Genomic DNA, 17076 nt, shown 5'->3' with positions numbered 1-17076 from the left:
GGAATATTTTTCAAGATCAAGAATATTTAAGATTTTCGCAAATTTTGAAATTCGAAACTTTTTTTAATCCCCAGCCATTTTCAAAGGAGCAAAAGAAACAGAAAAGTAAAGGCAAAAGAAAAAACCGAAGAAAAAAAAAACAGTGGCGCCTCCCTTCCTTCCCCTCCTCCACGCCCCAAACCAAACCGTCCACAGTTACTTCCCGCCACCGCCACCTCCTCCCTCCGCTCTTCATCTTCCTCTTCCTCCTGGCCGGCAAGCAACCAACTCCCCCCTCCCCGAGGTTTGCACCACGCACAAGCCACAGCGCAGCCTCGCTTGCACACCACCAACCAAACCAAACCAAACTGGCGATCGATCGCCGCAGAATCGCTTTCATCTCCCCGCAAAGCCATCCTTTAACTCCCGCCCGTGCCACACGACCTCTCGCATTACCTTCCTTTAAAACCATGCAATCCTCCCAGCCGCTCCATGCACTCCGACGACTTCCCAAGAACCCGCCAGCACTCCACCTAGCGGGACGATCAAACCACCGGCCGTGTACGCGACGATGATGCCCGTGTACGGCGGCGAGGTGCGGCAGCGGACGTGCCGCATGTACTGGTGCTACCAGTGCGCGCGGGCGCTCCGCATCATCTCCTACCCGGCCACCGACGTCTTCTGCCCGCGCTGCTACGGCCGCTTCCTCCACGAGATCGACCCGCCGCCGCGCCCGGCCCTCCCCCCGCCGGGCTACTTCCCGCACCACTTCGCGCCGCACCCGCACGCGTACTACCACGACGGGAACCCGCGCCGGTGGGTCGTGTACGGCGCCGCGCCCACGGTGCCCGGACGCCCGTTCCGCCAGCTGCCCCCGCCGGTGCGGGAGCCGGCGCCGGGGCCGACGCGGGTCCATGCGCCGGCCCCGACGCCCCCGCCTCGCCGGCGCATGCCCTCCCCGCCGCCGGCGCCGGTGGCGCGGCGGCCGTCCACGCCCCCGGCCATCGACCCGGGGGACTACTTCACGGGGGGCGACCTCAACCGCCTCGTGGAGGAGCTGACCCAGAACGACCGCCCCGGCCCCGCGCCGGCGCCCTCGTCGGCCATCGACTCGCTCCCGACGGTGCGGATCGCCGCGCAGCACCTGTCGGACGACGGCGGGTCGCAGTGCCCCGTGTGCAAGGAGGAGTTCGAGCTCGGGGAGGCCGCGCGGCAGCTGCCGTGCAAGCACGTGTACCACTCCGACTGCATCGTGCCCTGGCTCCGCCTCCACAACTCCTGCCCCGTCTGCCGCTTCAAGCTGCCCGGCACCGGCGCCGCCTCCAGCACACGCCGCGCCAGCGGCAGCAACGGTGCAAGGAACAGAGACAGGGAGAGGGAGAGGGAGCCGGCGACGACGGTGAGGTGGGGGCCCCTGTCGTGGATGGTGCCGGCGCGCGGGACGGAGGAGCCGGACGACGGGTGGGAGTACGGCCGGCGCGCGCACGGGCGCGGGCACGGCAGGCCCGAGGATGGCGACGCCGGCGGTAATGACCTGTCGGCCCTCCAGTCTTTCGTTCTCGTCGCCACTTGCGTTTTCTTCTTCTCCTTCTTCGCCTAACAAGACCTGCTGTGATAACTGACAACTCTAATGTACTCCTAACAATCCTCAATGGAACAACAGATAAAGAGTTTATTTGCATTCGTGATTATTTTTTTTGGACTATATAACAGCATGTTTGTTTTAAGTTGTTTTCTTCTGAAATTTTCTTTCAGCTTTCTACGCGTGGTGGCGCTCTCTGTTTCTCCTCTAGCCGTTTCCAGCCGGGATGCCAGTCACTACGCCAAAGACAACCTGAACCTGTTTGCTCAGTTAAGTCATCTGATCGATGCCGTGCTTGCAAATCATCAGAACACTGCCCCTGCAAATACACGCTTACTGACTTGACATTTTGTTGGCTGTTAATGGCAGGTAAAGCATGACAACCGCTGTAAATATTTCAACGGCAATGGTGGATGTACTGGAGAAGCAGGGCACACTGGAAATAAAATAGGAGAATGTAATAGTGCAAAAAACGGCCAAAATGTAATTGCGCCACTCACAATGTAAACGATACAAAGAGTTGTGATTTTCATTTTTAGCTCAGTTGAGCGGATTTATCTAGCGGCTGAAGCAATCTCAAAGCTCACTGTCTCCTATATCAATGTAACCGACTATATGGTATGATTTGATTTTACACCGAGGGGCATACAAAAATTGACTGAATCAGCTCACTGTCTCCTATATCAATGTAACCGACTATTTCCGGGAGGGCATCCCACCTAAACCCGACTTGAGCATGGTATCAAAGCCAGCGTGAAATCCTGCAGTGTATGCCATGTTTTTGAACATGTTCTGCATTAAAAACATTTGCATTAGACATCTGCCGTCGCAACATATACATTATGCACCAAATACTCCCTCCGTTCCAAAATAAGTGACTCAACTTTGTACTAAGTTTAGTACAAAGTTAGTACAAAGTTGAGTCACTTATTTTGGGGCGGAGGGAGTATCATCAAAACGACCTCCCCATGTTTATTTGTTATATACTCCCTCCGTCCCGAATTACTTGACGCTCAAGCAGATGTATCTAGCACTAAAATACGTCTAGACACATCCAGTTGAGCGCCAAGCAATTCCGGACGGACGAAGTATTATATAGGGGCAAATTAGCATTCTGGATCAGGTTAATCGAAATCTAAACTGCAATAATACTACCACAAAATCATACAAGCAAGGGGAGCTAATTTTATCTTGCGACACCAAATGATTTTTCACAAATATAATTCAGACACCAGGAGGTTAATCTTAGATCAGCAGATCACTGCAAATGTTCACAGGTCTCGAGGAGATTCCAGGTTAATTCATCATATAGCCTTTTAGCACAACTGCACAAGGACGGAGGTAACTTGAGCATGAGTGAGGCTTTCAAGCTAACATTGGGATTTTTCCATGGAAGAAGCATAATGAGATGTATTTCTACCAGGAGATTCAATTCTCTCTACTCTGCTCGCTTCAAGATATTACTAAGAATTGCTAACTACTAGTAACAAATATCACAAGAAAAACTAACCGTTACACTCTCCAGATCTGGAGCAGCTCGTCGTTTAAAGTCATCTAATTTTAAAATTTGAGTAAGCTCTTCCTGTTTAATATTCAATTTCTTTGATGCCTGCAAGAGAATAATACTTATCAACACAAGGGGCAGGCATCATATACGAAAGCTAACATGGTAAGGTCACTGGATTACCTCAGACAGGAACAATGGGAAGATGACCTCAAGCACATCACTTGCAAATATCTCAACATTTGGGCCATTATTAGTAAGAACTTTACTCTCTGAACTTTCTGCCCCCTTGTTCTGAACTTTGGGCTTAGCCTTCACTTCTGATGAAGAACATGCCATGTCATATTTACTGTTGAAAGTTGAAACTTGAAAAGCTCCATAAAGCTTATAAATACATAATGGATGTCTAAAAGCTTGGATAAACAATAAGGAATGAAAAATGATGTTTACTCCCTGTACAGTATTCAATATTCCCATCCAAGAAAATTATAATTGACGTGCTACTGTTGGTTTGTCTCTATCCTGATAAAAAACGTGTAACAGGTGGTGTATTCTCTTGCTGGTAGCGAGACAATGGTCTATGACAAACAGGGTGCTTGTTTGCTCTGATGGCAGCAACAAACATTGTCTTGGCAGCTCTCAACCCTAGTTCTACAGCCATATCAAGTGTTTGTTCATTCTTTTTTTTTATGTCATGCTCTTGGGCATAGTTCAGAACTTCAGATTTCCCAACATGACTTGGGCATAGTTCAGAACTTCAGATTTCCCAGCATGACTAACTATGATACTTGTGCTACACAGTACCATCACGTATCTCCATGTTATTTTTTAGTACATGCTACAGCAATGCTTTGCTCGCACTCATTAACAACCACACCAATCAACAGCAGGCATAGCAAGATGACCAACAGGCCAGGTCAAATAAATTTGGTTGATTCAATAGAACACCATAAAACTGAAACTGCAAAAATGAGTGAGTACAATGACGAAGATGTTACATGAAAATACTACACAGCACCATTACGTTTCTCCATGTTAATTTTTAGTACATGCTACAGAAATGCTTTGCTCGCACTCATTAACAACCACACCAATCAACGGCAGGCATAGCAAGATGACCAACAGGCCAGGTCAAATAAATTTGGTTGATTCAATAGAACACCATAAAACTGAAACTGCAAAAATGAGTGAGTACAATGACGAAGATGTTACATGTCAATACTCACCTGGTAGACATGTTTTCTCTTTGGGTACGTTGACTTGAGGAGCATCTTTAGGAGTTGGATTCTCAACTGATTCTTCTGAGGAACAGAATGCACCAGAAGGCACAAGATCTGCTAGGTCAGGGGGATTATCTTTACCTACCACTGGTGAGGCCTGAACCAAAACAATGTCAGTCGCTCTCAACTATTTCTAAGAAATCATAGACTGATGATCCAAAGATTACCTCCAAGTCTACATAAGCCGGTTGCTTCCCAATGGAGAGGAGAAACTTGTCCAGGTTGCTTGAACTGAGGGCTGAGATGAAGTAATCAGAAATTAGCAAGTGCATAAATAAAAGATTTTGGTGTCAAGTGTCTCTAAATTGTTTGCAGAGCGCATAATATTAGCCAGGTAAAGAAACATCATCTGTGCAACCTTCGCACAAGTGTGGCATCATGGGAAGGCAACACAACAGTGTGTGATTCAGTAACTATAGTATGTATTTATTAACAATAATACATGAAAGCGATGAAACATTTTAAGTGAAGGAAGTGATGGTAGTATCTGTCATACCAATAGTCACATCATTTGTCAGTGGATGGAAGTAGCAGCTCTGTTTAGACTTCAACCCTTGGTCCAGTAATAATGAGACGGCACTGCCATAAATTGCATGAATCAGTAACAACATATTACTTGGGAACGCAATAAAAATAAAGATACCTATCAAACAGTAACTGAACACACAAAAATCAAAGCACATTGAAATAAGCTTGCATATGGCTTTAAATATTTCAGCAGGTTTCTAATATTCAAACTTAACCATGGGAATGGAGTAGAAAGGTCTGCCATGCTCATGATGACATAATGGCGCGGACCATCATAGTGATGAACCATTTACTGTTTAGGGAAGCGGGAATTGGACAGCTCTCACTATCCCCATCAATCTGTCAAAATTATGGCTTGAAAGTAGAAACAAGATTATGGCTAGCAGAGGGAGAGGATGGTACAGTCAAAGCAAGCTACCATACCTCGCGGACTCATTGAATAGCGCAAACGGAGTAACACATCCTAACGGTACCTGGGCATAATCAAGGAGCAAAGACCACATTAACATGCAAAAAAAAAACATAGATTTTTAAAGTAGAACAAGTGAGCTAACCAACAAGTAGGGTGCAATTATGCATTAAGTCAATTTAGTACTGACTAAGAAATGATGTGATTTCGAGACATCTTGCTTTCTGAGCTCAACGCTATTAACTGTAGAAGTAAAGTTTTTTTTTCAAATTCTCATACTTGAAGAAAGTAAACCTCCAATGGTAAACAACATTACGGCACACACATGTTGTAACAATGGCAATTTAAACAATGAAAAGATCTTCTATACTAAGTAAAATATATCCCTTCTTGACAGGTTTTTCAGTGAACCTCACAAACTACCAGGGAAGTACTTATGCCACCTAAGATCCAAAATTATGGAACCAAGAAGAACAGTGGTGCCTAAAACAGCATCATAAGCAGGCAGACCTGAAGCACTTGACGCAAATTCTCCTCAGGAGCCATCCGCACACCACCTTTTCCCAAACCAAGACGCTGGGACAGAACTGGTCATTTTAGAGAAAACAGATTAATTGTCCTGATGCCCAAATAAGCTAGAAAAAACTGCAATCATCAGTAGATTCACCTACTTTTCATGTCAACTTTGGTGTCAGCAAGTGCAGAAACAATGTACAACCGATGTTTCTTGTCCTGAAACCCACAACTCATATCAATACATAAATGCTCAGTCTATCAGGCTTCCTAGAATTAACCGTTCATTAGTTGCCAACAAGCATACCTTCAGAAGTAGATTCTTGGTCAAAGCGCCTCCGAAATTTCCCACATGTTTGGCCTGTCATAACAGAAGTTCAGTTAGCAATCACATTACATGATATCGAACGGAAGCCATCGCAGAACCAAATACGGACTCAGTGGTTCACAAACCTGATCCTCGACCGTCAGCACAACCGGGTGGTCGTGGCGCTTGAAATCGATCTTAAGCTCCTGCAGAAAAACAAGACACCAAGCTTAGCCCCAGGCCCTAGGTTCGTTGTAATTTTTGTGCACGGCTAGAAGCCAAGCATTCTATGTTTGCAGACACCGGGGGATGCAGCATGTCGTCGTGGCCATGCGGTATAGCTAGTCGATTCTGCGCTTGGATTTATAAAACCCTAACCCCTTCACTGACACCGCAAAACTAAAATTCAGCAATCAACAACACCTTCTCGCGCCACGATTTGTGACCCAGCTAGCTTCCGCGCTAAATCAATATCGACGGCGGCACCTCGTCGGCGCTACAGCCAGGGGCGGCAGGCGTGGGAACGAGGCCCAATCCAGCCGATCTCCGCGACCGAGAGGCAGCGACGCGAGGGAGAGGCAGCCGGGGAAGGAAGGGAGCGAGAGAGCACGGACCTCGAGGCGCGCGAGGAGCTCCTCCTTGGTGCGACCCATGGCTGGCGGCGGCGGCGGCGGCGGCGAGGCGAGCAGGGAAAGCTTGAACTGCTAGAGCTGGGAACGTGTCGGATGCGGGTGCTCGGCTGCTATGGGCGACACGGGTCGGGTGCGGATGCGCGGATGCTATGGGCGAGGCGGGTCGGGTGCGGATGCGCGGATGCTAAGGCGGGTCGGGTGCAGGCAGCGCATATACGGCCGGGACCCGAACCGCAGTACATACACTTTGGAAAATATTGTCTTTTTTTTTACCTTGCTTTCCTCATCAATGTCCGATGGATGTTCCGATTAATAATTACGTATAATCTCGTGTGATAACCAGCTGTTTTACATGACAGCGAGAGGGAGCTCCGTTCTGTTGCTTTTGACCGGGAACCCTACTCGATAGTGACCGCAGCATCGATCTCAGCTCACATGGATTCAGTTAGACTACCCACAATAGGAGTAACATAGGTAGTAACATCACACATATCTAGGTTAAATAGATGATGTGGCATGCAATAAATGAAGAAAAAGATAAAAGTGCTAACATAGCTAGTTACTACTAGTATGAGTAACATCACACATATCAAGGCAAGATGTGTCTATAGCTTAATAAATGAAGTGATGCATGTTACCACACATATGTTACCACACAAACCCCCCTACTACATGGTTGATTAAGGGACAATCGTGCGATAACCCCGACCACATGGTTGATTAAGGGACAACCAGGCGATAACCCCGACCACATGGTTGATTAAGGGACGACCGGGCGATAACCCCGACCATATAATTGATAAAGGGACAATCATGCAAAAAAACACAAGTATGACCAACCAGGTCACCCACAAAGCGCCGGAATGGCACCAACACGGAGCAAAGCCACGGCTCCACCTCATAGGGCCACTGTCGCACCGTAGCCCGGGGCCGCTACCCCCGCATCCAACCAACAAACTCGAGATCGTCGTCTCGACTTCCTCCACCCTGCCGACAAGACCAAAATAGCAAGACAATAGTATGACCATCAGACACGGGCTAGGCCTCCAAAGGTAACGTCCCCAAGAGGCGAAACAATGACGGCACCATCGCCGCTCACTTGGGCCAAAGTCGGAGCTAGATTTCCACCCGAAGAGCCCAAGGATTTGGGTCGACAAAGAGGTGGAGTTCCACGGTGACGCCTCTAAGGAGGAGGAGGACGTCAGAGGACACCGCCGGAACTGACACCGGTACTGACCGAGGTCAACACTAGGTTTCCACCCGGAATGAGCCAACGAACACCAGACGCACCCGCATCCAAACAAGCCGGCTGCAATCGACCAAACCCCGCACCCAAGCCAAGACAATCGCCGAGCAAAAGCTGACCTCCGTCGTCCATCGCGCCAACCATAATCGTCAGAAGTCACTCCCTAGCTCGCCACATGCAGACATCCCGTAACTGTGCATGGACTATGTAATCACATCATGCTAACACAAATGCACTGGTAAAATGGCAATGCTCGTTGATATAAATATAATGGCAATGTGGTGGACACGAGTACATGAAAGTATACATCATGATCCATCACTTGCACTCACATGCAAATGCTTAATTTTACAAAGAGATGCATGGCATGCGTTTCAAATTGAAAGACCGAAAAGAAAAAAGTTGATTCGAGGATGCTAGCCAAAGTTGCCAATGTTGGTATTATTTCTGGTGTTCTACCCAATGTTGTTCCTAGTGGTGTCACTAGCTTGCAGTATACTGATGGCACTCTTCTCTTTCTTAAACCTACTCTAGAAAATGCCAGGAATGTTAAATGGTTGCTTTCCTGTTTTGATAACCTTTTCGGGATGAAAATTAATTTTAACAAATGTGATTTGCTTACAATTCATGTGGAGGAGGAAGTTGTCAAGGTTCTATTTCTATATACTCTTTTGTTGCAAAACAGTGATTCCCCTTTGAAATTCCTTGGGGTGCCTTTGCACTATCTTAGATTACGTAGAGAAAGTATTCAACCCATTATTGACAAGATTATCAAGAGAATTTGTGGCTGGAGAGGCAGATTACTCAGTTATGAGGTGAAGCTTGTCTTGCTTAGGACTTGCATTGCTAGTATACTCCCTCCGTCCTTGAAAGAGTGTACTTCCAAGTTCCAACTTTGTTGGAAAGTCAAACTTTTTATGTTTGACCGTATTTCTACAATAATAGACCAACATTTATGCCATCAAATTGGTAGCATTAGATTCATGATAAAATATATTTTTGTCATATACCTATTTGGTTTCACAAGCATTGATATATTTTTGCACAAACTTGGTCAAACTTTGAGATAGTTTGACCGTCCAACAAAGTTGAAAGTACACTCTTTCAAGGACGGAGGGAGTACCTATGTACCTAATGTCTATAATTAAATTTCCTGAATGGGATATCAAAGTTATTTCCGCTCAAATGGCTCACTTTTTGTGGGGTAACCATGGAGATTTTCACAAATATCATTTAGCAAATTGAGGGCTTGTGTCCCCCAAAAAATAAGAATTTGGTAAGGTGGGTATACCTAATTTTAGAGATTTCAATCTTGCCCTACTTGCTTCTTGGGCCAAGAGGTATTTTCATGGTGCTAACAAGAGTTGGGGTATATTTCCTTGACTATGAGTATACCACTGCTAAACCCAGTGTGTTGTCTAAGCAGAACCTGGGCTCCCCTTTTTGGAAAGGAATTACTTGGGCTTTTGTTGTTGTTACTTGTTAGGCCTTTTATAAAGGATTCCTGGCAATGGAACAAATATTAGTTTTTTCCATGATATTTGCATGGGAAATAGCACTCTCAAAACTCAATTTTGGGATGTTTTTTACATACGTCAACAGTAGGATTGCTCTATAGCTCAATTCTGGGATGGTTCCACCCTTAAAATTTCTTTAATGAGATGTGTTGATGCTAGTTTTTTGGGTAAATGTTTGGAACTCCTAACCTTATTGCAACCTCTTGTTCCCAATCTTGATCATGACCGGTCTGTTTGGTTATTTGAAGCCTTGGGTATTTATTCCACTAAGTCTTGCTATAAGATGATTAACTTTAGTGGGGTTTCTGCTCCATTCTGAAATGGCTATGGAAAATCCCCGTACCACCATATTTTCATGTGTTCTTATGGCTGGTAGCTAACAACCGCATACTTACTAGAGATAATTTGAGTAAGAGACAACATGTAGAAGATTTGTCATGCTTGTTTTGTAATGAACCTGAATCTGTTCCTCACCTTTTGTTTGGTTCCACTTCTGCACATACTGTTTGGGAGGTGGTAGCTCACATCTTTCAGTTTCCCCTTCCCAAATCAATTCATGATATTTGTGTCATGTGCTTTAATTTTAAGAAGATGGATGTTCCTAACATGTCATGTGTTACTACCTTATGGAGCCTATGGACTGTTCGTAACGAGATGCTTTTTCAAGGCTTAGTGTGGAAAGTTGTAAGGGTTATGTTGAGAAGGGTAAGCGCTTTGTTGCATCAATGGAAGATCCTGTGCGGCGGCTCTTATTATGTGCTAATGCGAAGATGCTTGTTGCTCCTAGATCAGCGAAGAGGAGACCTCTTGAGGATAGCATGGAGATGACTCCGCCTACAAGTGGATATGGTGGCCTATATCAACCTTTCACTAGAGCTGTGAGATGTCATTCTAGTTAGATGTGTAATGTTGATGTTTGCCCGCTGATGTTGCACTTGCAGGCTTTATGTTTCAAATCAACTTGGTACTTACTATGGCCCTGCTACTGTAGTCAGGCTCGAGAGCTGGGAACAGTTTATGTTGCTATGATTTGCCTCGTTTATAATAAAATGGGGGCAAAGATCTGGAAAGCTCGCATAAAGCCAAAATGCAAGCTCTTTGCCTAGGTTGGTGATTCACGAGCAGATCCTCGCGTCTTAGCGGTCAAAGGGAGCTCACAACTCTGTGTGTCCTATGTGCCTAAGAGCTCTAGAATGGCATACACTTATGCACCAATTGCCCCTTTTCAGTAGTTTGGCGGAAAACCAGGTCCATAAAAAGGTGTAGTTATTTGATTTTGTTGAGAATTGGTGGGAGATGAACCTTGTAGCTGCCACAAGCAGCCAAGAAGTGGGTGCATCCTATATACGCAGGGAAAAGCACGGTTAAAAAATTCAACAAAGTTTCAATGTAATTTCCTAAATTTTGCATATTTTAGTGAGGTCCAATGTAGTTGTAACGCTGAAGTTTTGAGTCAGATTCAGACTACCAAAAAAAGGCTAAAATTTAATGGATTTTGAAAACCCAAAATTCAAAAGAATTCCCAAAAAAATGTGAAATTTCTGAAATTTCGCATATTCCAGTGACGTTTGGAATTGTTTTGTTTCTGAAATTTAACTTATCAAGACACTCACTAGTAAGTGGCACAACAAGTGATAGGTGACATTAGCCAACCGCCATCAATTGCTAGGGTGTTTTGAGAGTAATCCACACTCAGTTACTGGGGTTTCTTATGATGTTATTCCTCTTGAAAATAACTCTACTTTGGAATAGCTATTTCACCCTCTTCTAATAGGAAATCCGACTCTTTTACCATGTCTCCTAACCAAAAAGTTGCCTTTAGAACATGTAGAATACTCACCTAAAACGAAGCAAAATTAAAGCGGTAATTCATCACCATAACACATTGCTTGCACACTTGCACAAACAGCTTTTACACATAGTACACATGTAACTAATTGATGGGAGTTGGCTCCATGGAAGCTGCCTTAAAACATGTAGCTCCATCAGAGCTCCCCCACAAATGCATAATTGGCCCAGTACGGATACGTACTACTAGTACGCCAGTGGTACTAGTATATTATATTTAGCTACGGAATATGAATGAAATAATAATTAATCATCATTCTTCGCGAGGCCATGAAGTAAGAATTGATCATGGCCTGCGATTATTTTTACCGTGACCAATTCTTGGTCACTCGTAGTGGTAGTTGGTAATTAATCTGTCAGTGTTGATGGAATTGCTTAGTGGTGATTTGACCGGTCGAAGCTCGAAGCTCGAAGCTCTCGTGGCCGGAGCTGGCATTCGAGCTCGATCAGTTGTAGGAGGAGAAGCTCCAGAGGCTGATCTCGCCTTCCTCCTCCCACTCGACGGGCGCCATGGGCGCCGGAGCGAAGAAGGTGCTGCACGGGTCCATCATCGTGGCGTAGTCCATGCACTTGGGCGACTGGAAGAAGGCGTCGATGTCCGCCAGCGCGTCGTAGTCCACGCCGTCGTCGCCGTGCGCCATGGTCTCGTCGTCGTCGGCGTTGCTGTGGCGGGCGGACTGGTCCTCCGGGTAGCCGAACGACGACGCGTTGTCGCCGTAGCCGCACGGCGGGGCGGCGCCGGGCCAGGAGGCAGAGGAGGCCATGGTGTGGGGAGGCTGCAGGGGGCTGCCGGCGGTGGCGGCCGCGGCGGCGGCGACGCGCTGGATGGACTTGGGCGACATGGCGGCGGCGGGGACGTGGAAGGGGAGGTGGACGGGGAAGTTGAGGTCGGCGGCGGAGCCCCGGAGGCAGAGCAGCGCGGCGTCGTAGGCGCGCGCGGCGGCCTCGGCGGTGGAGTAGGAGCCGAGCCATATGCGCGTCTTCTGGTTGGGCGCCCGGATCTCCGACACCCACGACCCCCAGCTCCGCATCCGCACGCCCTTGTACTGCTGCTGCTGCTGCTGCCTGCCCCCGCCGCCGCCGCCGCCCTGCCTCGCCGCCACCGCATTGCCGACGTCGCCGCCGAGCGCCACCTGCTGCTGCTGCTGCGCGCTCTTCACCATTTCCCGGCCGATCACGCTCACTGACGACGCTACTCGCTGCGGTACGAATTTGATTCTTTTGATTGATGTGAAGCGTCGCTGGACTCCGATGAGAGTGTGGGAAGACCAGTGCAGGTTGAAGTGGTAGCTAGGGGTGGTTGGTTGGGTGTGTGGCTGGTGCAGGCAGAGTGGTGCGCCCGATGGCTTATTTATAGGAACCAGGAGCATCGAAGTGTGCATTTTTATAAACTCGGCCATTTCTGCTTTCCTTTGTCTCACCTGAAATTGGTTGTGTGTCTCTCTAGTCTGTATTTGTATATCATTTCGCCCACATCACGCTGATACAAGCCTATTAGTACTATACCTCTGTTTCTAAATAATCTCCCTGTCTCAAAATGCAAGACGTCTTTTGACACTATGTAAATACTCCCTCTGTCTTAAAATGCAAGATGCTTTTTGGCACTATTTTTTGACACAGTCATAGTGTCTAAAAATGTCTTACATTTTAAAACAGATGAAGTATTTAGAAACATCTTATATTTACAAAGTACCATTGTTTCTAAATACTCCCTTCGTTCCTAAATATTTGTCTTTTTAGAGATTTCAAATGGACTATCATATACGGATGTATATAGACATATTTTAGAGTGTAGATTCACTCATTTTGCTCCGTATGTAAACATTTGTTGAAATCTTTAGAAAGACAAATATTTAGGAACGGAGAGAGTATAAGACAAACATTTTATACGTATTTAGGAACATAGGGTGTACTTCTCTTTTCTTTTCTTTTGTACACCCCAGGACAGTACTACTGCATCTGCAATAACGCAGAGGAAACACTAAGGAACATGCTTAACTGAAAATAATGGAAAGATCCTGCAAATTAGATCCTACTCCCTCTTCCTAAATATAAGTCTTTATAGAGATTTCGCTATGGACCATATACGGAGCAAAATGAGTGAATCCGCACTCTAAAACGCATCACATACATTCGTCTGTGGTTCATAGTAGAATCTCTTTAAAGACTTATATTTAGGAACGGAGGGAGTATATACGTACGCAGCATGTCAGCACCTCGGCAGCAACACGTTTTATGCTTAAAGTTTACTCAAAACTAAGCAAGGATGAGTTAGCCGCATGCAGCATATGCATGCATGCTCGCTCATTATGATTGGTCTAAGTGCTGGCGTGCATGCCGTGGCTTATCTTGTTCGGTGATCGCTGGGCATAAATCATTTTTTCGATATGTACAGCTATACGAGCGAGCAATTTAGAGGGTGTTTGGTTACAGGGACTTATTGATGTAGGGACTTAAAAAAGTTCCTTTAAGTCCCATCTAAATCAAACAGGAGTGACTTATAAGGACTTACAGTAGGCATTTGAGACTTATGAAATAAGACTCTCAAGGAGGGACTTATAGGGACTTATAGTTGTAATATGGTCTTTTAGTCCATGTTAAGTCCCAGGAACCAAACAGGTAGGGACTTTTTAGGGACTTGAGACTTATAAGTTGGGACTAAAAAAAGTCCTAGGACTTATGAACCAAACAGGGCTTTAGAAACACCGTTATGATCGCCGAAGTACTGTAAACGTCATTATGATCGTTGTGTTTTGCGTAATGGTCACCATAGACCACTAGAGCTGCTCCTCTCAATGTGCTTATGTCCCACTAGCAGCTGGAATTGCTTCCTTGATAACTTTTTGTGGGAGTATGCGCAAGAGCAAAAGGAAGACTCAGTCTGAAGAAGTAGATGAAGATGGAGAAGAGAAAGAAGAAGAAGGAGAAGATGGAAGCTTGATTGAGAGTAGCTACAACTCAAGTGATGATTTGCCCCTAATGAGATTTTGTGTTAATGACACTATGTTTAGAAGATAAGCCATGTTTGTATAGTGCTTACATAATGTATGTGTACTTTGAGATGAAACTAGGACTATGTTGTGCATTGCTAAGGAACCATAAAAAGATGATAAGATACTATTGACTTAGGATATATATCATCAAATATGATGGTGTCTTATTGTTGTTGCATGGTCATGATTAAAGAGAGAGCGTCGATATAACGAAAGACCATGTTATAGTCATTGAAGAGTTTTAAGCGACCATTTTTGGTGCTTTGCAAGATTTAGAGTGACATAACATTTTAAATGATAAAAGATAAGAGAATGGACAAGAGTAATTTGAATGCAGAAGATCATGTGTTCGGTAGGAGGATAACGTCTATGACTGCATTGGAATTGCAATGTGTTTGCTCTCTTCTGCTGTGCTATAGAACCGGAAGAATTGGTTGGGTAGAGAAATTAAAATATGATTTTGAAATAGAGTTGTATGCATTTATAATTTTTGTTTTCGTAAGTGTTTTCTCATAGTTAGGGTAGCAGTGTATTTTTTATTTGGAATAGGTCTTATACCGTGTAAAAAGTAACAATTGTTTGTTATAATTTATATCTTTTGGAATCTAGTCTCACATGTGACTCCAACCTTTATAAGTAGGATGTGGTCCCATACGGGAACTCACCATCAACTCCAACCTTTATAAGTACCATATCCTCTCATATGTGAACTCGTCACCAACTCCAACCTTGTGTATGGTCTATGACACTTCTACCTGTGATTTCTCATTTTTTAGTCATATGCATGTCATAATACAAAGCCGGGGTGCATCGTGAAACTATGTGGGAATCAACATACAAAATACATAGCCAGAAATCCCACAACCTAGAGAGAGAGAGAGGTCCCAAAAAAGTGTGTAAGTTGTGCTCACTTTGGACGCCCTTCAGACCAGGTCAGCGTGGTACCGAATTTGTCCGGATGGCGCTCAAAGTTGGCCTAGACCCTCCAGGCACCGGAGCCTCCGAATGGAATCCGACACCCTCCGGCTGAAGTCAGAGAGGGTATGATCTCGCCTGGACAACACACATTGAAGGAAATATGCCCTAGAGGCAATAATAAAGTTGTTATTTTATTTCCTTATATCATGATAAATGTTTATTATTCATGATAGAATTGTATTAACCGGAAACTCGATACATGTGTGAATACATAGACAAAAACAAAGTGTCCCTAGTATGCATCTACTTGACTAGCTCGTTAATCAAAGATGGTTAATTTTCCTAACCATAGACATGTGTTGTCATTTGATGAACAGGATCACATCATTAGAGAATGATGTGATGGACAAGACCCATCCGTTAGCTTAGCATAATGATCGTTTAGTTTTATTACTATTGCTTTCTTCATGACTTATACATGTTCCTCTGACTATGAGATTATGCAACTCCCGAATACCGGAGGAACACCTTGTGTGCTATCAAACGTCACAACGTAACTAGGTGATTATAAAGATGCTCTACAGGTGTCTCCGAAGGTGCACTACAAAAAAATACACTTCCGTGATGATACGTGTTTGTCACAGTAGGTCACGTTTTCTGTCATGCATGTACATCCATGACAAATTTATGACAGAATCAAGATAGTCATACCTGTGCTGTCTTAGAAGTGTTCCATGACATTACCAAAATTATCATCACGGAAGTGTCCACTTCCATGACGATAAATCGCGCGTCACAGAAGTGCTTTCGTTAAGGGTGACCGACACGTGGCATCCACCATAACGGAACGCCGTTAAGCTATCGGGTCCGGTTTTGGATCCGATAACCCGTTAACAGCCCCGACCAATGGGGATTTTCCACGTGTAAAATCATCATTAGCTGAAGGAAACACGTGTCGGCTCACCATTGGGACAGATGTCATCCACTCATTGGACCCAAAGCGCCTATGATACGTCGACACGTGGCACGACCCAACAGAGGCCCATTCCTGTGAAAAGGCCGGCTCGTTTGACTTGGTCAAAAGATGGTGGGCCGGCCCACGACAAGCCTGTTAACGGCCTGTTCGCATATAGCCCACTTACAGCCCTCTAACCCAGGGCCCGTTTATGGCCTATCCGAATTAGGCCCAGTAGCGTCATCTCGGCCGTCCAATATAATTCTAGTCCGTTTTAACTTCTGGCCCATGTATGGCCCATGACGTCTTTTGGCCCATATGAGGCCCTTAGTAACCCTCGGCCCATTAACGACCCGTGGTAAAACTGGCCTGTAATGAACAGTGTATCACATTGTACCCATTAACGGCCCATTATTCCGTTGGGCCGTTTCCAGCCCATGTTATCTTTCGGCCTTCTCAGGGCCCATTTATTCTTGGGCTCATTTCCAGCATTCGTTTACTTTCGGCCCGTTACTGTCATTTTCTGCTTGTGGGCCAAATACAGCCCGTGGTTACAGTCGGACCGTTTGTGGCCCGTTAATACGTTGGGCCGTTTTCATAGCGTCATCAAATACGACCTATTAATGACGGCCCGTTATGGTCGGCCCATGAACGGACGATTTCAACTCTAGCCCATTTACGACCATAATGTGGTCTGTTATTGGCCCATGTTTGGCCAACCTATCATACGGCCCGTAGAAGGCCCATTGATGATACGGCCCGTAGAAGGCCCATTGTGTCTACGCCCCGTAGAAGGCCCATTGTTTCTACGACCCTTAGAAGGCCCATTGTTTCTACGGCCCGTAGGAGCCCCATGTTAACTACA

General features: G+C 45.6%; 3 protein-coding genes across 4 annotated transcripts; 1 reads left to right on the top strand and 2 right to left on the bottom strand.

Annotated features, from left to right (window-relative positions):
• The first annotated feature begins 307 nt into the window (after window positions 1-307).
• On the top strand, window positions 308-2224 carry LOC109759911 (E3 ubiquitin-protein ligase RING1-like). The gene is made up of 3 exons (XM_020318744.4): window positions 308-1505; window positions 1735-1830; window positions 1931-2224. Exons 1-2 carry the CDS (start codon window positions 551-553, stop codon window positions 1770-1772), a joined length of 993 nt encoding a protein of 330 aa, XP_020174333.1. The 5' UTR covers window positions 308-550; the 3' UTR covers window positions 1773-1830; window positions 1931-2224.
• On the bottom strand, window positions 2023-6914 carry LOC109759912 (uncharacterized). Of its 2 annotated transcripts, none has more exons than XM_020318745.4 (12): window positions 6717-6914; window positions 6249-6308; window positions 6103-6156; window positions 5954-6014; window positions 5793-5869; window positions 5297-5346; window positions 4842-4924; window positions 4513-4583; window positions 4292-4442; window positions 3249-3385; window positions 3072-3170; window positions 2023-2353 (listed from the first exon to the last, which is right to left on the bottom strand). In XM_020318745.4, exons 1-12 carry the CDS (start codon window positions 6753-6755, stop codon window positions 2258-2260), a joined length of 978 nt encoding a protein of 325 aa, XP_020174334.1. In that variant the 5' UTR covers window positions 6756-6914; the 3' UTR covers window positions 2023-2257. The 2 variants fall into 2 exon arrangements, with proteins under 2 accessions (XP_020174334.1, XP_020174335.1); XM_020318746.4 differs by having other exon boundaries at window positions 3249-3382.
• Window positions 6915-11353: 4439 nt separating this feature from the next.
• Window positions 11354-12654, bottom strand: LOC109759909 (uncharacterized). Its single transcript, XM_020318743.3, has one exon. It carries the CDS (start codon window positions 12506-12508, stop codon window positions 11792-11794), a length of 717 nt encoding a protein of 238 aa, XP_020174332.1. The 5' UTR covers window positions 12509-12654; the 3' UTR covers window positions 11354-11791.
• Window positions 12655-17076: the final 4422 nt, after the last annotated feature.

This window comes from Aegilops tauschii, chromosome 6 (genome assembly GCF_002575655.3).
Source record: "Aegilops tauschii subsp. strangulata cultivar AL8/78 chromosome 6, Aet v6.0, whole genome shotgun sequence".
Taxonomy (NCBI): domain Eukaryota; kingdom Viridiplantae; phylum Streptophyta; class Magnoliopsida; order Poales; family Poaceae; genus Aegilops; species Aegilops tauschii.
Note: the sequence above shows the minus strand (reverse complement) of the source record. Positions and strands in the feature narration are given on the sequence as shown.